General features: G+C 39.0%; 1 protein-coding gene across 2 annotated transcripts; it reads right to left on the reverse strand.

Moving 5' to 3' along the window:
* Positions 1-5,658: 5,658 nt before the first annotated feature.
* On the reverse strand, positions 5,659-24,259 carry LOC148028742 (uncharacterized). Of its 2 annotated transcripts, none has more exons than XM_087687531.1 (4): positions 24,111-24,259; positions 23,526-24,001; positions 6,454-7,387; positions 5,659-6,319 (listed from the first exon to the last, which is right to left on the reverse strand). In XM_087687531.1, the coding sequence occupies exons 3-4, from the start codon at positions 6,534-6,536 to the stop codon at positions 6,073-6,075; spliced, it is 330 nt and encodes a 109-aa protein (XP_087543657.1). In that variant the 5' UTR covers positions 6,537-7,387; positions 23,526-24,001; positions 24,111-24,259; the 3' UTR covers positions 5,659-6,072. The 2 variants fall into 2 exon arrangements, with proteins under 2 accessions (XP_087543657.1, XP_087543656.1); XM_087687530.1 differs by having other exon boundaries at positions 6,454-11,763.
* Positions 24,260-25,785: the final 1,526 nt, after the last annotated feature.

Below are 25,785 nucleotides of genomic sequence, written 5' to 3' on the forward strand. Positions count from 1 at the left end.
CAAATAGACGCGAAGCACAGAATTGGAAAAAAAAAAACCAAAAAGCATCTTTGGTTTTTTTCCCCCTCCCATACATCAAATTATGTATTTGAGAAAAACACAATGGATCTGAAAGCACGAGAATTGAAAACAAAAATCTACGTATTCATTATATATAAAACACATTTATATGGGGAGTTTAAGTACTTGCGACCTAAAGCATGGCCGCAAGCAATAGGCTCAAAGATGAATGATAGATATACAAGGAAACAAGGCCATAGAAGAGATATGGTGCTCCTTTGCGAAGCTGAAGAAGAAACATCTTCGCTAGCACCACCATGGCTATTAGCATCGCTATTCCCCTCCTCGCTATGCTCCACATCGGGGTTCGCCTACACACACAAAAGATCAAGGTTGCTTACGTAAAATTGCAAAGAAAAAGTTATAATTAGCTATACTTTTAATAGAAAAGTAAGAAAAACATACCTCCTCTCTGGCTATCGAATCCTCATAGCCCGATTGTATTGCTCCTTAGTGATGAGACCCTCCTCATAGAAGTGAAGCTATGTGGCTGCATGGTTATGGCCTCGATGGTAACCTACCTCTCTAGGAGTAGGTATCCTACTAACGATAGTAGTCTGCAAAACAATTATGCTATATACAAACAATTATGAGACACAATGTATTAGAACAAATTATATAAAGAATTGAAAGAAATATAAAATTTAAAAAACTAGAAATCAAAATATACTTACAAACTCTGTCTCCCATGACTCTCTGTCGCCCGATCCGTAATGCGACGATCCCATGGTTTCCATTTGGATGCATCGCGTCTCTGCGCGCTGGCAACTCTTCACTTTCTCTACTGTTTTCTTCTTGGCTTTCTTCTACTCTACGCGGTAGCACATAGATGGTTGGCTATAGGCTCCACGCCCCTCCTCCTGCCTTTGTAGTGAGTCCCTGGTGCATGTCATGATGTGGGATCTTTTGTTGTGAAGCAAATCCCTCACTTTTGTACTTCCCCAATCATTCGAGAATTGCTGACCCTCAGGATTTGGGTACCTCCTATGGACTGCCCTCAACACCTCTTGCCACAAGTCACTTTTCTGATTCTTGAAGCAAACGAAACAATCTTTATACGTCACATGCACGACACTCCTCATGTACGCCATTACATCCCTTCCTTCATCATCATGGAAGATGCCACCAGTATCTGTAACTCTATAGTACTAGCGTACTGGCTCCTCTACGTGGTCTTCTAGTGAGGGTGATAGCTTGCCACCTCCTAGGCAACCCCCACACAAGCCTCGTCCTCCCCCTCGACTCTCCCTCCTCCCTCTCTATTGACTACCCTCTGCCTCGCTGGATGTACGTGCTTCTGCAAATGCACGTGTGTCGGCTGACGCTTGTGCTTCAGCCGATGCATGCACATGCATTGCACGTGGAGTACCTGCAATTGGAGTTTGGACATTTGGTATTTGGAAAGCAGTGCCAGGCAAAGACGTCAGAGGCGTTCCAAACATGACACTCAACACCTCGTCTGCTGTGGGAGAGTGGCCAAGGTGTCTAGTCATCTCTCCCATGAAGTCTTCCTTACTAGAAAAATCTTCAAAAAAAACATTGATCCCTCTGCTGAACAAGCCCAATGTATCATTCATGCGATCCAAATCTGGGTCATTGCTAGATGAACCAGGATGTGACATTTGTAAACTAAACACTGGAATAAGACAAATTTACTAAACTGCAATATTGTGTAAACTGTACTATTTTGTAATATATTCGTACAATTCAAAAAATAAAAATTTATTTTTTTATTAGAGCTGGTGCGTGTATCATCGTGTCTAAGATGGAGAATAGACGCGCTCTCAGACACTTCCTTGAAGTCAAACCTTCTGGTCAGAGCACGTGTATATTCGCATCTGAGATACAGAATAGACGCGCTCTTAGACACGTCTCAAAAGTCAAAGCTTCTAGGCGAGCGCGTGTATATTCACGTCTGAGATGCAGAATAGACGCGCTCTCAAACGCGTCTCCGAAGTCACAGTTTCTGGGCAGAGAGCGTGTATTCTCACGTTACTTGTTGTCTCCTCTCTTTGCTTCTTGTTCCTCTTATTCTCCTCTCTTTTGTTCTCTCTTTCTTCCTCTCCTTGGCTTTCTTCTTTCCCCTCTTGTCTCTTTGAAGTGAAAGAAGAGGTGAGTCATGAGGAGGTGAGTCATGAAGAGACTAGTGGAGGTAGATTGCATTTCGGCTGAACTCGAGCTTCAGAACACGTAAAAAACACAAGAAATGTGTAGTTTGAAAAGAAATAATTCAAGTATCTTTTAAATTTTGACTTTTGCATCTATTTTTGTGTGTATATGCGTGTCCACGTTTACATAAATGCATTTATAGATGTGGATTTAGATGCGTAGATAGATGCAGATTTAGACGTATAGTTAGACGCATGTATAGATGCGCATTTAGCGCGCTTGCATTTTGATCATGAGTTTTTGTATTTAAGATAAGTTTTGATAGTTAGTTCTTATCATAAGTTTTTATGTATTTATGATAAGTTTTGTGTATTGAAAATTGAGATCTTAGAATAATTAATACGCCTTGAAGTTTTTATGTAAACATATGAATAACAAATTTGATGTTGTCATGAATTCGGTTTAATCATGTCGTCATCATCACCTAGTGCAGTGCATGCTGATGAGTCAACGAGCACATCCTCAAGTGAGGATGAAACATTACGTCTTCATAATCGAGATGCATGGCTATGACGAAAAATTAAATGCATGCGTGATCATTGTCGAGGGTGTATTTTTAAAGCATGTCGAGTTTAATGTCACATCTCAACATGTATGGAGAATGGGACTGAGAAAAATCACTGGTATTCATTATTTTTAATACTAAGATTACTAGTCTATGTTACTCAATATATATCAATATACATGTAACTTCCTTTTGTGGTTGAGTAGGATGCGGTGCCACATCCTCAGATGCTCCCTCGTGGGCGTCGAGAGGCTGCAAAATGTCGACGCGAGGAGGCAGAGCCTTCAAGAAGAGTGAATACTGACAACCATGATAGTAGCCCTCATGAAATGCCCCATCAAGTTGTAGAGGATGAGATTTTGGACAACATGGTACACGATCTATTTTCGCAACCGGTTAGGGGAGAAGGTCACTCTACGAAGCTCGAAGGAAATTGATCCAAACATATTGCAAGATGCTTGAGTATTATCTATTAAGGTGGCTTGTTTGGTGGAGGAAAATTTTCCTCGGTCCATTTTGACTACTCAATTACATTTACTCGTACATTTGATTGATGAGATCGCACTTTTTGGGGCAGTTCATGCAAGGTGGATGTTTTTTCTTGAGCGCTTCATGAAAACCTTGAAAGATTTTGAGGCAAAAAGCACGGGCTGAGAAAAGCATGGCTAAGGGTTGGTTAGTACAATCATCCCTTGTTTATATCTCTAAATATCTTGCTAAAGTGGACCCCTCTCAACCATGACTATGGAAAGACGATGAAGACTTGAGGATGACCTCTATAATACCTCAAGGAAAAGGAATGAGTAAAGTGCTAACAAAAAAAGAACTTTGTAAGAAAAATAGTTTTTGTGTGCTCAATAGTGATGTAATGAGCAAATGGGTGACACTATATAATGAAGCAAGGGCAAGAATAAAAAGCGAAAGACAAGCATTTCGTACTAGATATGGACGTAATGTCTCATTTTCAGATCATCTAAATGCGCTCTCACGTCATATTGATATAGATTGGTTACATGAGGAAATGGAGAGAATGGAAAAAGAGGAGGAAATTAATATATCTCAAGAAGAGTGGGAATACGCACGAGGTTGCTTATCAAAGGTGAGACATACTATCAATTAATTTATTTATAGTTATATTTTATATAATAAATTGACATATTTGATCTTAATCTTTTACTACTAGTGCACATTATTCAATGCTATTTGGTGTGAGGGTAAACATATTTGAACTCAACGTATAGATGAAAAGAGAAATACCCAAGATTGTGGTGTCCTTGCTCACTTCGAGGATGCCAATGGTACCATGGAAGGTTATTGTGGCTTGATCCAAGATATTATGAAGCTTGACTTCAAATAATTCTTTATTTATATACTGGATGTGAAGTGGTTTAAAGAAGTGGTAACAAATGGTGGGCATTAATAAGACGTCATCCCAGTGGTTTTGTAATCATTGACTCTACAAAATTTCACCAAAACAAGAATGACACATTAGTACTACCTCAACAATGCGAGCAGGTATATATGTAAAAGCTAATTTTTTTAATATGTATACATGTGATACATATACACAATATAATAAGTATTTAAGTTTCTTGCTTTTGTTTTTGAAATATAGGTTATGTATCATCCAATGGTAAACAATAACCGATGGTGGTATGTCATCCCTATATCTAATTGTTCAAAACCAATATATGGTAATATTACCGACATAGAGATAGCAGATAACAATCCAACAATTAATGATGATGTGCATGATGATACCATAATGGATGATATGCATGATATAGTACAAGATGAACCTCATGCAGATGCTCAAGGAAATGCAGAAGAGGACAATAATGTGGTTGATGATGATGAAGTTATTGAGCAATATATAAGCAACACATCTGATAGTGGGATAGACTTATTTATTTTGTAACCTCTTGGTAACATAGACCTAGAAGTAGATAGTTTAGCAAGGGCTGATCTCATTGAAGATGGGATGGATCATTCACTGTAACATACTTAATTCGCTTAATGATTCAATGTGTATTCTTAATTCTATAGAAAATATCATACGCACATGTGCATACTCAAGAATCAATAGTCAAGTTTAAAGCTAAATTGAATTTTTCATAATAAAAAGGAAGTATTTTTTATCATCTTTAAGTAGAGAAATTACAAGATACATGCAATGCTTGCTAGTAATTGTATAATAAGGTTTGTGTCGCTTGCCGCTAATTACTTATATCAGGCTTGACAACTAGAGGAATTGCCATTCATTAGAGAGCAATGCAAAAATAATTATTAACTCTAGTTTTTTTATTATATTAAGTCTAATTTCAGGTGGTTAAATAATTACACATCTGCAAACGCATCTATATTCGTGTCTATCTGCGCGGATATATAGACGCAAAATTTACGTCTATTTACACGCTCTTTTGCACGTGCATATAGACGTAATGATAGACGCACCCGACTTTGTGCGTCTAACATGCGCGTCTATGCCTCATTTCTGTTGTGGTGCTAGCTTATCATGAGCTCTCTTAGCAATTAATATATCATCGACATTACAAAACCTTTGAAATGCCTTAGAGACATATTCACTCCCATTGTTAAATCTTAGGCAAATAAGCCTCTACCTAGACTAATTTTCAATAAGAGCAAGTGAACACTAAAAGATAAATAAGACCTATGATATCTACTTTCGTAGGTTATGCCTAGACTTTATATGAGTAGTCATAACTAAATATAACAAAGTACTTTGCAACACCCATTATCAATTGGACATGGGACCACATACATTAGAATGCATAAGAGCCAAAAGCTTAGCCATACGCGTGATATCATATTTTTTATGAGAATTGCATGTTGGCTTGCCAGAAAGACAATTGTCACAAGAATCAAAACATTTGAAATCAACAGACGAAAGATACTACAAATGATTGAGCATTTTTATTCCCTTTCAGGACATGTATCCTAGGTGATGATGCCATAAAAATACATGTGGTATGTGAGTCCCACAACCAAATCATGGTCTAGGGATCTAAATACAAATAAAAGATAGAGGCTCCTAGCCATAATACTACTACAAGAAATAAGATTCATATGGGTAATCTTCCATGCAGAACCACCAAAAGATAAATAATAGCTTGTATCATCGAGTTGCCAATGAGTAAAGTAGAGGCAGCCTGATCTTGAAGAGGAGCTGCTACCACTAGAGGTCCCTAAGCTGGTTAGCTCAAGTAACACAGGTGCAAAACATTACCTTGCTGTTGTGCGTGAGGTCCCTAAGCTGGTTAGCTCAAGCAACACCGGTGCAAAGGATTAGCTTGCTGTTGTGCGTGCTTTGCACAATCTTATAGGTGTGGTGCGTTCGATCTCTCTCGCATTGCATTTTGATGAGTTGTTAACTTTGATGAGCGCTTGATCGCTCTCGTCTTGCTAATCTGATCGCTTGTTACCATCTGAAAACGGGAGTTATCGAGATGATCAGCATGTACCTCCTCCTGGTAATTCAGATCGGCATTCAGGACTGGATGATCGGTGGAGACAGTAGGAAGATCGATATTCGTGGAAGTCTTAGCCAGCTTTCTGATCAGGCGTCTACATTTACAAGGAGACACTCATGAGTCAGTACATAGATATATATTATACGGATCTCCCCCTCCACCCCGGCCTCGCCGGGGGGGGGGGGGGGGCGCGGGGCGGCGGGGATTATAATACTATAGAGGACTTACCTTACTAGTTTTATGGGCCATGATATGGTGTCTTTGAAGGATGTCCAGATGATATCGTTCCTGAGAGCACCGCGCCTCATCATGACAGTGTGATCGACCGATCGAATGATCGATTATCGGAGGAGGATGAATAAGACGACGAGAGAATTGAGTCGACGGCTAGAGAATCAGATGATCCAAGAGAGAAAAACAGGGCTGCATTGACAATATCTGCTGGCTGGAGCAGCTCTCTATATAAGAGGAAGCTGGGCAATGGGCAGAATAAGATGAGAATTAATGAACCGTACTGGAGGATGAATAACAAGAGGAAGGGCTCGACAGAATGATTGTGAGATCGGGTGAGCTTCGAAGAAGATTCGACGTGAAGCTGCGAGGCCACAAATTTGTAACATGAATCATAAACGTGCGATGGACGCAACCGTGTAGCTCAGGCAGCATACATAAGAAGGGGCCGAGCCGCGAACGACTAACCAAACTTACAGGGATATGTCCAAATGTGGCGGTTATTATAAGTGGCAACACGTCCCTTCCTCTCACCTTTTTCCAAGATATGTGTGGGCTATTAGATGTGATGCGAGTGAAGGCTGAAGCTAGCGATGTGAGCGATCAGGTTCAGACCACCCTCCCAAGCCACATAACCAGGCCCCACCCTCCCCTACGGGCAGGGTTGAGGCTTGAGTTTCTCGGTTGGTGGACCCCACACGTTTGCCCTCTTGCTTTTTCCCCACTGTTTGGATACTCGACCTCGCCCCTCTTGACTTGCTTTTTATGCACGCCATTGCTCGGAAACAACCAGTTCTGAGTTTTCCCTTAACAAGGCAAGATGGTTGTATTTGAACTCCGAAGTTTTTCCCACCTCTTAATTTTAAATTTGGAGGTAAATTCCAGCATTTAAAAGTGGTATGATACTAATCACCCAGGTTTCTTTCGAGCACTACATGCAAATGGATATTGTATTAAGATGAGAAAAATAAATACATCTAGAAGCAAACAATTAACGCATTAGCCAACTTATGGAGTTGGCTATACATACATATATACATATATATATACATGCATATATATAATTTAATGATTAAAATATCCAAAAAAGATTTGTTCTTCATCAAGGTAAATTTGAATTTCAATCTAATTTAAAAAATATACTAAATGACATTTGTCTAGGTGAAACAACCAAGCCAAGGTATAAGACATCATATTGTACTAGTAAACTCACCCACCACTAAGCATCAAAGAATGGCAAGCTATGATTTTCCTTTATATATTGACCACTCACTCACATTACAAACAACTTCACCAATGTAAATGTCCAATAATTGCTTGGTATACCACTTTGGCCACTAGTAAACTTGTTTTGTCATGTATCTACAAGTTTCGTACTTAGAATCTCCCCTTCTCCATTTCATTGGGGCAACTCACAAAAACTACCCTTCAAGGTTGCGACCTCCAAAACATGTACGTGCATCAATCTCTCCCCCATAATGCTCTTCAAAAATGTGTTTGCTGTCCTATTACCCAAACAACGACCAGGATTTCTATTTTATACACGTGCCATGAACTAATAAGATTGAAAATGGTCAATCTTTGACTTGTTTGCATGACAATAATATAAAATGCCACAAAATAAAAAATAATCCTCAACATGGCTTCAACACTTACTATACAAGATAGTTGCAAAGTACAATTGCATCTAGCTTGAAATATTCAAAAAATCCAAGAAAAACCAACACCTTCAAATATTTGATACCCTTGCAACATCTTGAGGATGAAGTTCTTAATACCTACATGATACTAATATCAAACATTTTCCCATTTTCTAAAAAAGGTTCTTCAAATGTTAAAGTATAAGCTATTCCAATTATAGCTTATAAATACCCACATCATAGTAATATGAGATTTAATTGCATTTTCTAACAAATGTCCTTGAAATATTAGAGTAGCCATTAGCTCCCACTTTCAAAACCTCCTTTTGACTCTATATATCATGTCTTCTTTAATGCATGCTCTTAGGCCACCACATCAAAACACATGTGTGATAACATTGCCTTAACACATATCTTCCCCATGGTAACTTGTAACCAAACTCTACTTTGTACAATATTCAATAATTTTCTTAAAGGCTTGAAATACAAGGGGGCGTTACCAAAATACAAGCCATACATCTTCCCTTTGATTTTGCAAAAAAAAGCTATAGACAAAATATTCCACTTAGTAGAGATTTTGTACCTAATAAGAAAGTTTGTATTAAACATCATTTTTCGTATAACTTGAAAATCGTTCAAAAAGATGTGGATAATACCTCGATCATGTAAATAATGGCACACTCATTTACAAAGGTCAAGCTCATTGCACAATAATATGTACTTAAGTAAAGTTGAAGGGTTTCATTGGTTAATCGAATATGTTGTCCACTTAGACATTGCAAAAAGAGAAACTAGAGATATAATCTTCCATTTGATAGGTTTAATTTTGCATATGATGAATAATATTTTTATATCCTTTTGGAATAGTCTATTCATGATAAGGGCCATCACACACAAAATGTAGATAATACCTAATTTTAACTCCATTATCTCCTTCAATTAAGTTGAGGGGTTTCATTAGCGGACATTGCCTAAAAACATTGAATGTACCTTCAAATTTTCTTTGCAATTAAAAAACCTTCCAATTGATAGGTTATTTGCCAATTTAATTAGCCAATAAAAGTTTAGCCTAAGAGATACTATCTAATTAACCTATTCATCAATAAAAAGACCATGGATGTTTTTATTGAACTTTTGGCAATTTAGCATGCTTTAACCAAATTATTCAAATGTGCAACAAAGTATAAAATACAAATGTATTAAACATATGCAAATTGGTAGTGATTGAAACTTTTGAAGATATTCATCAATGTGAGTACTAAAATCACACTATCATGACAAAATAAACTCACCTTTGCTATTTTCAACACAAAGGATAGCGTATCTAAAGAGAAGATAATTCCACACAACACTAGCATAAGAGTGCAAATATTATATACAATACAACATATAGACCCAATATTAGTGTTTGAAGCAATATAAATATTCATGGAAAAATTTTCCCCCGTCATTGCTATTAGCATCACTAATAGCGACGTGATAGATCCTTCGCTATATGGATCACTAAGATAAATAGCGACGCATATAGTGATGCATATATCAACATCATCTAACCTAATCACATTGGAAATGACCGTCATTATACTTCCATTTCCTTGTAGTGATAGTTGCATGCAATAAAGAGACGACCACAAAATACAAAGCCACCGAACATTTGAAAAGCCACTAATAGGTTATTTAGACACTTCACTCATTAAACTTATTGTTTTAGTTACCTCATGGATAGGACTATTCTCTGTCTAAATTTTACAAACAAGCAAGGTTGTATTAATTAGCTTCCATATCATGAAGATATCAACATTAAGAGCTTGTCCAATAAAATGTCTTTAACTATAAAAAAGCCCTCAAACATTGAACATCTCTCTCTTTAAGAGTTTTGTCAAATTAAGACCTCCATACTTAAGGATGAAAATGATAGTGGACTTAAACACCCATTTAGACACATTCATATCTTAAGCTAAGCAATGAATCTTATCATCATATAAATTGTAAATATAATCTTATCACTAAAAACCTAAATGTTAAAGTACCCTCCTAATGCATGGTTACCTTTGTTCACTAAAAGAGAATGGGACAATAGCGACGGCTATTTGCGACGCAAAAAAATGGTGTTGCTAAAAGCGTCGCTATTTGTATTAACGTCGCATATAGCGACACAAATAGTGACGCCGGTCTGAGAAAAAGTTTCGAAAACCCGAGCATAACATTTGCCGAGAAAACATTTGCGAGAAACAATGAAAGAGAGAGTGAGAGAGCTTAAAGTTTTGAGAGGGAGAGGGAGAGGGAGAGGGAGAGGGAGAGTGAGAGAGAGGGAGGGAGCTCATCATCGCTGTCACCACCGCCACCATTATACACGAAGAAAAAAGAGAAGTGTGCAATGGAGAATGGAGGGAAGGTGCGAAGATGATGCCAGGAGGCATATTCCACGGTGGATTCCGTGAGGTTTTGCGGTGGATTTCATAAAATTTTATTACTAGGGCTCATACACAAGGTGGATTCTTTGTGCCAAAAGTCGATGGGGACGCCTATCCTTTTCAGGCGTTTTGTTAATTTAATGTGTAAGTGGGTGATTCCATAGCGGGTGTTTCCAGAAAATACATATTTAAATTAATAAACATTTATGAGTTTAGAGTGCGCACTCGTAATAAATTAAGGTTAGGATTAAGTTCTAACCAATTTATTTTTGTAGTTGAAGACTGCTAGGTATTCACTTTTGTCGGTTTAATTGTATTATTTTTCTAACAATTGTGAATGCTTCAGTTGATATGTAGAGCAAGTAGCGGTGGCATTGGGAAGCATTGGAGGATAGCGTGTATTCAAATTATCATCAATTTTTTATGGGCGCGTATCTTAGGTATGGCGTCCATATTTTGACGCACTTATTTATTAAAGCACATGATATTTATTTATTACTTTTGTATACACATGGGCGCACAATTTAAATATTTGTATTGGACATTGTATTTGGGTACAGTCTCACTCCTTGGGCGCCCAATAGCTTTAATTCTTTAGTGGCACAAAAGCAAGCACAAAAGCTAAAGCATGCTAATTGTAAATTGGGCTATTTTTTGAGCTTGAAGATGAATAATATATAAAATACATGCTTTGTGGAGCGCTCACACAAGGCATGGGGGAAGATTGCACCCAATTAGTCTCTTGCTTCATATAATACAAGCTTTCTTCCTTGTTTTTTGTGCAAAAGTAGAGTTTTTTTGTTATTGAGGACCTTCTGACGCTCACTACGCGTGCACACAACATCCGATCTGTGCACCAGTGGTATTAGAGCGAAGCTGAGATCGAGAGCTTCCAATCGCTTACCATCTCACGCGAAGGCGGAGCTCCTAGAACGATCAAGCTCTACAGTCAGTCTCGTGGCAAACGGCCGATACTACCGTTTTCGTGGCAATCAAGAACCCCCTGCTGTACACTCAGATAGCGAGGGATCGGCCTCTGCAGAGGCGGAGGACCACGCAGGAAGATCCTTCATGAAGTCGTTGGTTACTTCTCCATAGATAAGAAACTTTTCACCATAGCTCTTAAAGCTTTAAAGATAAGCTTGTAAAGCTTCAAGAGAAGCTTAATAAAAAGCTTCAAGACTCATTTTAACCCGTCGACGGTGGCAGCATGTACTGCCCATCACCGAATCGGATAACAACATCCTCAAGTCCTATAAATCCACGCTTAGTCAGAAAAGACTAAAATCATTAGTCACTAAGATCCTAAAGATCATAGACTTCAATCTTCAACAATTACTATAAAGGCAGTTCATATTCGGCAGCACACGAAACTATTTACTACCCTCTGGAAGCCCCTGTTCACAACTATGAACTGACAGAAGCAGATTATTGCGAACAATCGGCAACACGCAGTCTATACGCAAAATTATTTTCTTGGAAGACAATTGTGACATTGAATTTCACAATCGTAAAGGAGAAATACTACAAAAGCCAAAAAAAAAAAAAAACAAGCCTTGTAAACCCACCTTTGAGCTACGCTCATCGCGCTAACAAGGTTTCGAGTGTGTGAGGTCTTTTGGAATTTTGCAGGATGACTGATCAAACCATGGAAGATTTTATGGCTGAAGGTGATCTACCCGAACCAACAATGGAGCAAAAATTGGATTTAATTATGATGCAGCTTCAAGAAGAACGAAGAGCATGACAAACTTTGCAAGCTCAATTGGCCAATTTGCAATGATCTACCACCGACCAAGATGGATCGCAACCTGAAGATCTTATACGATGTACCATCGATGCAACACTTGAAGCCCAATCCATTCGGAAAGAAACAAAGATAAGTAAAAGAAACTTCAAATTTCATACTTTCAATGGATCACGCGATGGAAAGACTGTCCTTGCTTTTATCAATCAATTTTATGATTATTTTCATGAACAATCATATGCTAAGAAAGACAAAATTAAATGTGTCACTAACCATTTAGTTGACCGAGTATCCTTATGGTGGACTGTGGTCTGTAAAAGCATTGATTGTCCCACTACCTGGGAGACTTTCCAAAAGAAATTTTTGCAGAATTTTCTTCCACCTCAATTCTACGAAAAAGCAATCAAACAATGGGATCTGCTTACAACAAAGGGATCGCGAACCTATTTCACCATATACTGAGCGTTTTTGGAATGCTCTATTGCAACTACGAATGCTTCAAGATGTACCTAAAGCAACTCATAAACACAAGTTTATGTCTGGCCTACTTGGACATTTTTATGCGGAGGTCAATATGTTCAAGCCAACAACCCTTGAAGATGCAATTTCCTTGGCCCATGACACTAAAGACAAAATTCACGGACGAGATAAGCAACCACAACAATTTCCAACTAATGGTAACTTTGGTTCCAAAAAATTCAATTCAAATTTTCGAAGATTCAATCAAAGTCGTTTTCTTCCATCTTCATTCCATATATCTTGGACACGACCATATTCCACGGTGGATTCCGTGAGGGTTTGCGGTAGATTCCGTAAAATTTTATTACTGGGCTCATACACAAGGTCGATTCTTTCTGCCAAAAGTCGATGGGGACGCCTATCCTTTTCGGGCATTTTGTTAATTTAATGTGTAAGTGGGTGATTCCATAGCGGGTGATTCCGCAAAATACATATTTAAATTAATAAATGTTTATGAGTTTAGAGTGTGCACTCGTAATAAATTAAGGTTAAGATTGAGTTCTAACCAATTTATTTTTGTAGCTGAAGACTGCTAGGTATTCACTTTTGTCGGTTTAATTGTATTATTTTTCTAACAATTGTGAATGCTTCAGTTGATGTGTAGAGCAAGCAGCAGTGGCATTGGGAAGCATTGGAGGATAGCATGTATTCAAATTATCATCAATTTTTTATGGGCGCGTATCTTAGGCATGTTGAGATATCAAGCTCCACTCGCGATATGCCAGGGTGACCGTTGTGCATTTATGTCACCGATGTGTCAGTTGCAGATGCGGTTGGTACACTGCCCATGAATAATAGCTACATGAAAGCTATCCTTATCTACTCTAGTTCGTGGCTCAGTTAGTATGCCACCTTAGTTAGTTGAGTTTGGTTTGAAACCCATATATAGGGTTCTTCTATTTCTTTGTATTAGAGTTCTTTTTTGCTTACACAATTAAGAAGAGAAAAACTGTTTTTAGCCTCCATCTTTGTGTGTATTCCCCCATTGTGCAAGCAAGAAAGCTACAAGTGAGACTCCTTCCTTCTCTCCCACAATCTTGACATGGTATCAGAGCCTTGTTCGTGGTAAGGAGCTCAAGAAAGCAAGCCAAGCTTGCGGTGTTCTGGTAAGAGGAGCAGTGTTGCTTTCATTTTCTGTTTTGGGAGCAGATCTCTGCAGGTAGCACAGCCAGAAATTGCAAGAGTGCATTGTCTCAGGTTGAGACGCCCTTCGCGGTGAAGCAAGAGGGCAGTATATGCTACGGGCGAGGGCTAACCCTGTTTTTTTGATTTGAGGCCATTTCAGGGCCTGTTTTGGAGGCGGAAGTTTTCTGCATGCACTCAGGAAAAGGCCCTATTTTATGCTATGCGACCACTGTTCTACAAGTCGGTGAAAAGTTACTGTAGAAATTGCATCGTATGCCTGTGCGCAGAGACATTAGGAGTTACAGAATCATCCCTGTTGCCTGTTGATGCAAAATCGTCACTAGGAAGTGACTGTGTGATCAAATACCACTTTCGTCAGTTTTGCAGATTAGCCCTTGTGAGGCTGAAGTTGTGTTCTTTGCAGTGACAGAATTTTTTGCAGTGTTCTGTAATGGCGTCTGATTCTCTTTCACAGATTGTCACTGAAAAGCTTGACAAGAACAACTTCCAAGCATGCAAGTTTAGAATGACGAATTTCCTTATGGGAAAAGGATATTGGGAATTTGTTGCAGGAAATGAAGAAGAACCAGTTCTTCCTGATGTTCCCAATCAACAGCAAATGCAGGCATTTAAAGCATGGCATGAGAGAGCCATAAAAGTTATGTACTAGCTGTCTTCAGTATTTCAGACTCTATGATTGTGCATATTCAGGATGCAAGTACGCCAAAGGAGGCATGGGATACTTTGTCAAAAATGTATAGCACAAATACGCAAGTCAGGAAAATGCAGCTTAAGCAAGAATTGCATAATGTGCAAAGAGAAAATATGAGCATCAATGACTACCACATGAAGGTGAAGAAGATTGCAGATGCACTTGCTTCCATGGGGTCGCCAGTGGAAGATGATGATCTAGTTTCTGTGACCTTGAATGGTCTAGGAAAGGATTATGCACAGTTTCGGACATCCATTTCAGTTCGTAAAAGATTTCCTGATTTTGAGGAGTTGATTGCTCTTCTAATTTCTGAGGAGCAGAGAAATGGTGGTGCATCTTCTTCAGGAGGAACCTCAAAAGAAGCTGTCTTCTACTCAAATGCTGGAAGAGATAGAGGCAGAGGTAGAGGAGGCGGATCTGGAGGCCGTGGTAGAAATCAGAATGTGTAGCAAACTCAAGAAAACCGGTCCTATGGAGGAGGACGTGGTAACTGTAGAGGCAGGGGGAGCCAAAGAGGTCGTGGTGGATGGCAAAGAGGCCAAAATGCAAACAGTAATGTTGAATGCTACTACTGTGGTAAAATGGGTCATATGGCTAAAGACTGCTATATAAAGCAGAATGACATCATGAATGGAAAACTGCAACAAGGAAATTATGCATCTTCTAGTAGATAGGGTGATGACAGAAATGAGCATTTGTTTATGGTGCAACACATGAACAATTCTGTAACAAGTGCAGAAGAAAGAAACGAAGTGTGGTATGTTGACTCAGGTGCATCAAACCACATGACAGGTCATGCAGAATGGATGGAGGATGCAAGGAAAATGGAAAAACCAGGATTTGTGGAGACTGGTGATGATACTGCATATCCTATTGTGCAGATTGGAAAAATTCCTTTGCATATGCAGGATGGGAAAAAGAAATACATGTCCAATGTATTGCATGTCCCAAATATCACCAAGAATCTGGTTTCTGTTGGTCAAATGGTTGAGCAGGGCTTGCAGGTCAGATTTAATCCTCATGGATGCTTTGTTGAGGATATGAAAAATAAAGGTCGCTTGATAACAAAAGGAAAGAAGAAGGGAAGAATGTTTACATTGGATGCAGACATGCCTGAATTGAGTGCAGCAATGTTTGCACATGGGACTGGTGTAGTTGCAGATATTGATATCTGGCATAAACGCATTGGTCATGTTAATGTATAGCGACTTAAATCAATGCAGGCCCAAAATATTGTTGCAGGATTGCCAAAATTCAAGGTTGTAAAAATGCATAAGGTATGTGAAGCCTGTCAGTTTGGAAAACAGGTAAGGAAACCATTTCCTAGACATGTTCAAGAGAGTGAGAAGCCATTGGAATTAATCAACTCTGATGTGTGGACTACTAAAGCTGCATCTCTTGAAGGCTGTCATTATTTTGTCACTTTTATTGATGACTATAGCAGAAAAGTTTGGATGTATTTTATGAAAAAGAAAAGTGAAGTTTTTGGGCATTTCAAAACTCTTAAAGCTATGGTTGAAAAAGAAACAAGCCTGCAAATAAAATGCCTAAGGTCTGATGGAGGGGGAGAGTACCTCTCAAATGAGTTTGCAAGATTCCTGCAGGAGCATGGCATAAAGCAGCAATATTCATGCAGTCATACCCCACAACAAAATGGAATTGCAGAAAGGAAAAATAGGCATATTGGAGAGGTATCTCGTGCCATGCTCAATGAAAAAGACTTGCCAGATTTTTACTGGGCTGGAGCAGTTGTTACAGCAGTCTACATAATGAATAGGACTCCCACTGCAGCAATACATGGGATGACTCCAGAGGAGAGGTATACTGGTAGAAAACCAGATATTTCTCATTTGAAGATTTTTGGTTGCATTGCCTATGTTCATGTGCCAGATGAGTTGAGATCCAAGTTGAATCCAAAAGCTGAGAAGTGCATCTTTATTGGTTACTCTTTGCAGCAGAAAGGGTATAGATGCTATAACCCTTCTACTCGTAAGTTTACAGTGAGCAGAGATGTTGTTTTTGATGAGATGAGTAGCTGGTATAAACCAGTAAATGTGATTGATGATGTAGATGCACAAAATGGTAATGCTGCACAGAATTCACAGCAGCAATCACAAAATATTAGTGGACTTGGAGCATCCTCTAGCAGTGGTTCACATTCTTCGCCATGGACAGGCAGATTGAGATCAGGAGAATCTTCTCAAAGCAATGTAGATAGTGGTATGCAGGTATCACGAAAAGGAAAAGAGAAGGTAGATCAGCCCATGTTTGATGTAAATGCAGGTCACTCTTATGTGGATGGTGAATCCAGTGGCTCAGAACAGAGCATTGATGATGAGTTGGGTATTCCTTCTATTGTTACACCTGGAGTAAGGAAGACCAGGTATGTTTTGAGAGCACCTGGGAGTGAACCTACTTTGCGCAGGTCTACTAGAGCTAGGTATCTTGTGGATAGGCTGAAATATGATGGATTTACAGCCATTCACTATGCCTATATGGTCAAAGTGATACAAGAACCAGAACCCACTTCTTTTGAGCAAGCCATGGGAAAAGAAAAATGGGAGAAAGCCATGGATGAAGAAATGGATGCCTTGGAAGAAAATGCTACATGGGAATTGGTACCTTTGCCTAAAGATAAGAATGCAATTGGCTGTAAGTGGGTTTATAAGGTGAAGCACAATGCAGATGGTTTTGTGAACAGATACAAGGCAAGATTAGTAGTCAAGGGGTATGCACAAACATACGGCATTGACTATGAAGAAACATTCAGTCCGGTTGCAAGGATGGCAACCGTAAGAGCAGTCATTGCTATGGCTGCATCAAAGGGATGGTCCTTACATCAGATGGATGTAAACAATGCCTTCTTGCATGGTGATTTGCAAGAAGAGGTCTATATGGAGCAGCCACCAGGTTATGTGCATGCTGTTCATCTAGAGTTTGTTTGCAGGTTGAAGAAAGCCTTGTATCGCTTGAAGCAAGCACCTAGAGCATGGTCTGACAAGATATGACAGTATCTTGTCACTATTGGCTTTCAGATTTCCAAGGCAGATTTCTCACTTTATGTGATAAAAATAGAGAAATGTATTATGCTACTTGTCATTTATGTTGATGATTTGATTATGACAGGTGACAGTGATGAAGATATCCTTCATGTGAAAATGCTATTGAAGCAGAAGTTTGAGATGAAGGATTTGGGAGAGCTGCGTTATTTCTTGGGCATTGAGGTGATTAGATCACCAAGTGGGATACGGCTCTTGCAGAGGCAGTATGGATTGGACATGCTGTCCAAATATGGGATGACAGGCTGTAAGCCTATTTCAGTTCCTTTGGAGCAAAATGTGAAGCTGAGCGTAGATGCAGGTGAGCTTCTGGAAGACCCTACTATGTACAGACGCATAGTAGGAAGTTTGATTTATATGACTATTACCAGGCCAGATTTGAGCTATGCTGTTGGATTGGTAAGTCAGTTTATGCAGGCTCCAAGGAAACTACATTTGGATGCAGCTAGACGCATACTCAGGTATGTGAAGTCCACATTGTAGTATGGACTATTTTATGAGACTAGGATTCAGATACAGTTGCATGGATACAGTGATGCTAATTGGGCTAGTAGTATTTCTGATAGACGATCTACCAGTGGATATGTGTTCTCTTTTGGGAGTGCTGCAGTCACTTGGAGCAGCAAGAAACAGTCTACAGTTCCCTTGTCGAGCACAGAGGCTGAGTACAGGGGCGCAGCAATGGCTGCATGTGAGATAGCTTGGTTGCATAAGCTACTTTATGATATGCATGAGCCTACAGATGGGCCAGTTGTCATTTATTGTGACAACATGAGTAGTATACACTTGGCAAATAACCCAGTCTATCATGCTAGAACAAAGCACATTGAGGTGCATTATCACTATGTGCGGGAGAGGGTTTTACTAGGTCTTATTGATCTAGTTTATGTTAGCACAGAGGATCAGGTAGCTGACATATTCACGAAGGCATTGGGCACAGAGAATCTGCGCAAGTTCAGAGACCTGCTTGGTGTGCAGGAATTGGGATTGAGCTCGAGGGGGAGTGTTGAGATATCGAGCTCCACTCATGATATGCCAGGGTGACCGTTGTGCATTTATGTCACCGACGTGTCAGTTGCAGATGCGGTTGGTACACTGCCCATGAATAATAGCTACATGACAGCTATACTTATCTACTCTAGTTCGTGGCTCAGTTAGTATGCCACCTTAGTTAGTTGAGTTTGGTTTGAGACCCATATATAGGGTTCTTCTATTTCTTTGTATTAGAGTTCTTTTTGGCTTACACAACTAAGAATAGGAAAACTGTTTTCAGCCTCCATCTTTGTGTGTATTCCCCCATTGTGCAAGCAAGAAAGCTACAAGTGAGACTCATTCCTTCTCTCCCACAATCTTGACAAGGCATGGCGTTCATATTTTGACGCGCTTATTTGTTAAAGCGCTTGATATTTATTTATTACTTTTGTATGCGCATGGGCGTATGATTTAAATATTTGTATTAGACATTGTCTTTGGGTACAGCTTGACTCCTTGGGTGCCCAATAGCTTTAATTCTTTAGTGGCACAAAAGCAAACACAAAAGCTAAAGCGTGCTAATTGTAAATTGGGCTATTTTTTTAGCTTGAAGATGAATAATTTATAAAATACATGCTTTATGGAGTGCTCACACAAGGCATGGGGGGAGATTACACCCAATTAGTCTCTTGTTTCATATCGTGCAAGCTTTCTTCCTTGTTTTTTGTACAAAAGCAGAGTTCTTTTGTTCTTGGGGACCTTCTGACGCTCACTACGTGCGTATACGGTGTCCGATTTGTGCACCAGAAGAGAAGGTACAAAGGGTTTCATCTTTAGGCCTTTGAGGTAGGTATGTTGCCTCTTCTTGCTTTATTTTTTTGTTCTCTTCTTTTCTTTTTTTTGTTTTTCTTTGCAAAGAGATGCATGGAAAGAGAGGGAGAAAGGAAGGGAGGGAGAGGAAGAGAGAAAGAGGGAGAGAAATGGGAGAAAGGAAACAAAGAGAAATAGGAAGAGAGAAATGAGAGATGAAGGGAGAGAGAGAGGAGGATAAGTGAGAGAAACAATGAGAGAGAGAGAGAGAGGGGGGAGAAACAAAGAGAGAGGAAACAAGAAAGGGAAATAGAGAGAGAAAGAGAGGGGGAGAGAAATAGAGAGAGGGAGAGGGAAGGAAGACAGGAGGAGGAGGAGGTAGAAATGAAGGGTGCGGTAAAGAGAGGAAGGAGAGTGAAAAGAAGAGAGAGAGAGGGAGAAGAGAGATAGAGAGAAAAAAATACAGAGCAAGAGAGAGGGAGAGAGAAATAGAAAAACAATGAGAGAATGAGAGAGAAAATTAAGAAAGTAAAGTAAAGGGAGAGGGGGGAGAGAGAGATAAAGAGAGGTGGGGTGACATTTCTTTCAATATCTTTGTTTTGTAAGCTTTTTATTTTCTATCTTTGATTGTCTTTGCAATGAGATGGGTTGAGTGAGAGTGGGGAGGGAAGGAGGGAGAGAAATAGAGAGAAGAAGGGAGGGGAAGGAAGAGAGAGACGGGGAGAAATAAAAAAGAGGAGAGAGAGGGGCTTCATAAAAAAGTGTCAAAACCTGAGCATGACATTTTTCAGATTTCTAAACAAGCAAGAGAGAGAGAGAGAGAGGCCGCCACCAATGCTGCCATCCATGAAGAGGGAGGAGACAAGTATAAAGGAGAAGGAAGGAACTCGCGAAGGAGAAGAAAAAGGAGATAAGTACAAAGGGATTCTTCTTCAAGCTTTGAGGTAAGTGCATTCTCTCTTCTCTCTTTGTTTTTCTCTTTTCTTTACTTCTCTCTTTCTTTTTGTTGATGAAGACATGTATAGAGAGAATAAGGGAGATAAATCAATGCAAGGGAGAGAGAGAGAGAGAGAGAGAGAGAGAGAGGTTGCCGCTACCAGTGCCAATGCCGCCGCATCCACTAAAAGAGAGGGGACAACTACAAAGGAAAAGGAGGAAACCCGTGAAGGAGAAGGAGGAGGAGGAGAGAAGCGCGAAAGGATTCTTTAGATGCCAAACTTCGAACCAAGGGTCTACACGCATTTTTTTCCTTTAAAAATAGAATTAGGCTCTTGGCTACCTAACTATGTACAGACACAGTCTGATTTACCTTACTATTACCTGTCTTGACTTGAGTTATGCAGTGGGGCTAATTAGCCAGTTTATGCAAAAACCTTGTAAGCTACACTTAGATGCAGTCAAGAGGATTATGCGGTGAACAGTATTGCTGATTATGGGATGTTTTATGAGCATGGAAAATCATTTGACTTGACAGGTTATAGGGATGTTGATTGGGCTAGCTGTGTCTATGATAGGAGGTCAAGCAACTAGTGGTTATGCTTTCAGTTTGGGAAGCAATATGATCAGCTAGAGTAGTAAGAAGCAACCCACTATTGCTTTATCTAGTATATAGAGGTAGAATACAAGGGTGCAACCTTAGCGGCATGCAAAGCAGTTTGGCTTGTGAAATTGCTACATGATTTGGGTATTCGGTTGGATAGCCAAGTCACATTGCATTGTGAGAATCTCAGTAATGTAATGCTGGCTAGCAAACCTGTCTATCATGCTAGATCTAAACACATAGAGATTCATTACAATTTCATTAGGCAAATGCTACTTGTATGATAAATTGATCTACTTCATGTAAAGATAGAAGACCAAGTAGCAGATATCTTTACCAAATCACTTGGTAAAGAGAAATTCATTCGTTTCAGGGAGCTACTTGGAGTACAACAACTAGTCTAAGCTCAAGAAATGGAGTTTGAGAAGATGGAGGATCAACTTGATTCTTTTGATCTTGAAACACCTCCATGCATTGAGATTGAGGGTGAAGACAAGAAAGAAGAGATAGAAGATGACTTAGACATAGGTAAAAACATGAAGGAAGAAGTAGAGCTTAGAGACACTACCACTCCCTATATAAGTGTTTTTGGCTCCAACGCCATGATATAACTCTTACAAATGTCCGAATGCTCCCCCAAAAAGACTTGAATAAGTTTGGAATAAGTTGGAGTGAGCAGAAGATCAATGGAACTTATTAATACCTCAGGGTCCTGACTACAATGAAAGCTTGAAGTGAAGCTCTTCTTCTTGGGTCTAACAAGTGATAAAAAAGCTCATTAAGTAATACTTTTTTGAATTGATTATATCTAGCTTTGCAATCACAAGTTCTTTTTCTTCTCGAGCCTAAGCAAGTGAAGAAAAAACTCCTTGCGTAATACATTTTCGAATTGATTATATCTAGCTTTTGCAATCAGAGGATTCCTTTTTTTTTTTGAAAATCTAATACACAATTTTTAGACATTAGGTATATGTGACATTTGCGAATGAATTATACAAGAATATTTATTGCATATAGCTGTCCTGCCACCTAATTTTTTTCCCCTTTGTAACCGCCCCTATTGGCGTCGGAAATTTACTCTACAACTATCGCTATTAGCATCGTTATTTGCGTCACTAATTCGATTAGCGACGAATCGATCGCGTCGCTAATAGTGACATGAATAGCGATGACATGGGCAATTTTTTCCATAAATAATTATGTCGCTTTAAATGTCCCTGTTGGGTCTATATGTTGTAGTGGTTGTTGATGAAGCTAGTAAATGAGCAGCACCTCATATTTCTTTTAAATAAAATTTGTGTTAATCATTGTCTCCTTACTCAAGATAATCATCTACATCAAACTAACCAAACATATTTAAGATATTAATCATAACCTTGCTCTAAATCCAAATGGTTGTGTTGTGGATCTTATCATTTTAAATACTTTAGGTGGCCTTATTGGTATTTACATTATTTCTTAAAAATAACATTCAAGAAGGGCTTAACTTGTTGGTAGGTATGGTCCGTTTTGGGTCACACTTGGATATTTGTGCTATTTTGCTATGTTCATTAGATGATGAAGATAGAAGATAATGATTTGGATCATAGGTGCTGTAAGATAGCCATTTCTATTAGACTACCTATTGTGACAATGATGATGGTGATAATAGTTTTTCCTTTACGTAGTCATTGTATATAATGGAGCTCTTATATGAATGTTTCTTATTTGGTGATCCACAAACACATAGTGAATGCACATCGAACTATTCCCTTACACAAGGGTAGCTATAATCTAGACACGTAACAGCATCTATAAAAGCCCTCTAGTTTATAGAAGAAAGGGTATTTCCCACAATATTGGTGAGTATATGTAACTTAAAATAGAACAACTATAAGGGCTTCAATGCATGTTATATGTGTACTTATCTGCAATCTCTTGATTGTAGATATCTAAGTGTCTAGAAGCCCTCAATGACTCAAAAATAAAAACAGATCTTTCAAGCCAATGGCATAAGAATATGCTAGAAGTTCGATTCCTCCTCATTAAACTTGGTCACCAACACGCATCGCTTGCTTAGGACTAATTATATGGGCTAAGCTTGCTGAGATCTAGCTAGACTACTTTAACCTTCTCCTTTCTCATGTAGAGAGGACAAGTTTTATGAGGAGGAAGTGAAATTCTCACACATTCTCAAGGTAATGGATCTTCAAGGAATTATGCAGCTTAAGGAATGGTGTGGTATTTTGTGATACAAAAATAGAATTGGTGCCTTAATGGCAATGCCATGGAAATGCATTTAGGAGAGGTAGTGCCTTGATGAAAGGCCTCAAGGATGGTACATATAGGCTCTAGATGAGTTGCTAGGTTGCTCAAGAAAAGTTTGTGGCTTTATAACTATGCTTGATGAGTTTGTGAATTTTCCTTTGGATGATGTAATTATTATGTGGATGCAATCTATATTAACATATATACTTAATTTTCACATTTAAAAAGAAGAAATCTTTCACTCACATGATGCACCTCTTCGTTCAATTCTTCTAATATCATACCTTGCTATTGGAATCTCCATATCTTGATATTCCTTCGTCAGCATTGGTTTTCCTTGAACAATGAGTACTCTTTCATTGGAATTTGCATCCTCATTACTTCTTCGTCAAGACTACCTTCCCATTTGGCATCAACAATTCCCAACCTTTCTCTTGGGCTTTGCGTCTATTGTTAGGCATTTTCCCATGGTGAGGAGTATGAGAAGCAAAACGGATCCAAACGAACAGAATTGAGCAAAACGGATCCAAACGCTCCGTGAGACGCCCCCCTTATAGTTACTTGCAAGGCCACGTTGATTTCCTCCCTCTCTTCATCCAAGGGAAGCTTATCTACAACGAAACAGACAGACAGACAGACAGACAGACAGAGAGAAAGAGAGAGCTCTGTCTAGTCGAAGACTGAAGGCGAGCACAAACCTTTGTAGGCAGATGGATGAAGGTGTGAGTTCGTGTAACAGTCAGGCATGGGCATCTCTCCTCTGTGTGATACGAGGTAGCAGATCTGTGCGTTAGTCAGTAGATACATCCAGGAAACAGAGAATTACGAAAACGAGAGAACAAGGACGAGAGAAAGGAGGTGAAGCTTACCTGCAAACGCCTGCGCGGAAGGAAAACGTAGTTGAGGGTTATAAGGACAGGCACATGATTAATATAGATAAGCCTGTGCAGGTGCCTTGCACGAGACAGAGAGAGAGAGAGTGTGTGTGTGAGTGCGGGGGGATGATGTAGGGAGGGAGAGGAAGACATTCAACTGGTCAAATGACGCAACCCACGTTGCAAGTCTACACAAGACTTAGCAACTTGAGAATGATGGAAGGCTCGATGATTGCTTCCAAGAAATATCAATGACAGCTAGGTTACTGAATGCTATCGTACTGTACAGTATGCACATGAGGGCTCCTCAGTCGAGCGTCCCTGTAATCTAGTCACTGGGAGAATTCCAGAGCTACTCATACATCACCTCGGTCAACATTCAAACTATCCTTAATAGCTTTCTATTTATCGAGCTTTTCTCTTTGCCTATGTATGTAGAAACAATAAACTAGCCTAATTGTGCATAGGCTATCAACATTTTTGTTGTGTGCAGTTTTTTTGAATCTAAACACCTCCTAGGCCCCTCAGCGTGTTTGGTTTTTGTTTACTACCGAGGACTCAACTTTAGAGGCATGATACATGCAAGTGCTTGTGTGTGTGACTATTTCAATGAGTATGTTCTTTGTGGATACACACGTTTGAGTGTTTTTTCCACCATGATAAAACACCATGTGAAAGAGAGAAAATTAAAAGATAAGGAGAGAGTAACAACCATAGAATAAAGAAAAAGGGATAAGTACTTGAAGCCCTTAATGAGTTCATGCCACATATACATGTGCTTTGGCCTTTGTTGCTTTTTGAAGTATTGTTGATGCAAAGTTTAAGTAATATGCCTACATCATCTACACAATAGCTATGTAAACTATGCCAACTTGTATGACAATTTAGGCCTAGTATTTAAAGGCTATAAGACCCTTCAAGGGGCTATTTAACTCCTCTAAGGAAGGGTTTAAAATTTTTTATCCTCTAATGAATGGCATAAAGTACAGAGAAATAAAATATATTGCCATTCAGATCCTTGAAAAAATGAAGAGGAAGCTTCTCTCTAGGACATCCTAAATAAAAAGTTGGAGAACTTGTTAATTGATTTTCACAACATGGTCAAAAAAGGAACTATCAAGGCTAATAAGGAAGCTATAGAAACACAAGCAAAGAAAGATCCCAAATATAAAATATAAAAGCTATTAGAAATAGCAGTTGCTAAAAGAAAGATGTCAAAAATACTTAGGGGATTTAGTATATGTAAACCCTTACTGACATGTGCGTTGGAGACCATTTCTAAAAACCCCTTATATGCAAATTTATCATGAAATAAACACATCCTTTTGCTATTCAACTTACAATGATTTCCATTAAATGATAGCATCATGCATGTTTAAAAAACTCTTAAAAATAGATTTTTAAAAATCCTTTATTTTGAACCCCATGTGATAGACGTGCATATTTCTGAGTGACTTCCCTCTCCCCCCTAGCAAAAGCAAGAGTATTAAGTGAAAACCATGAACTATTGTAAATACCAAGAATGCCATGCCAAGAGCTAAAAACTAGTATAATAAATTTCTAAAGTCCTTAACATTACAACATATAAAGGATATAACATTATAATCTCTTATGTGAATATAAGTAAAAGCAATGTAAAATGTTAGGCCTTTCCATGAATATATTCGTC

Source organism: Lygodium microphyllum, chromosome 11, assembly GCF_053477565.2.
Source record: "Lygodium microphyllum isolate KBCC chromosome 11, Lygodium_microphyllum_v1.1.10, whole genome shotgun sequence".
Classification (NCBI taxonomy): domain Eukaryota; kingdom Viridiplantae; phylum Streptophyta; class Polypodiopsida; order Schizaeales; family Lygodiaceae; genus Lygodium; species Lygodium microphyllum.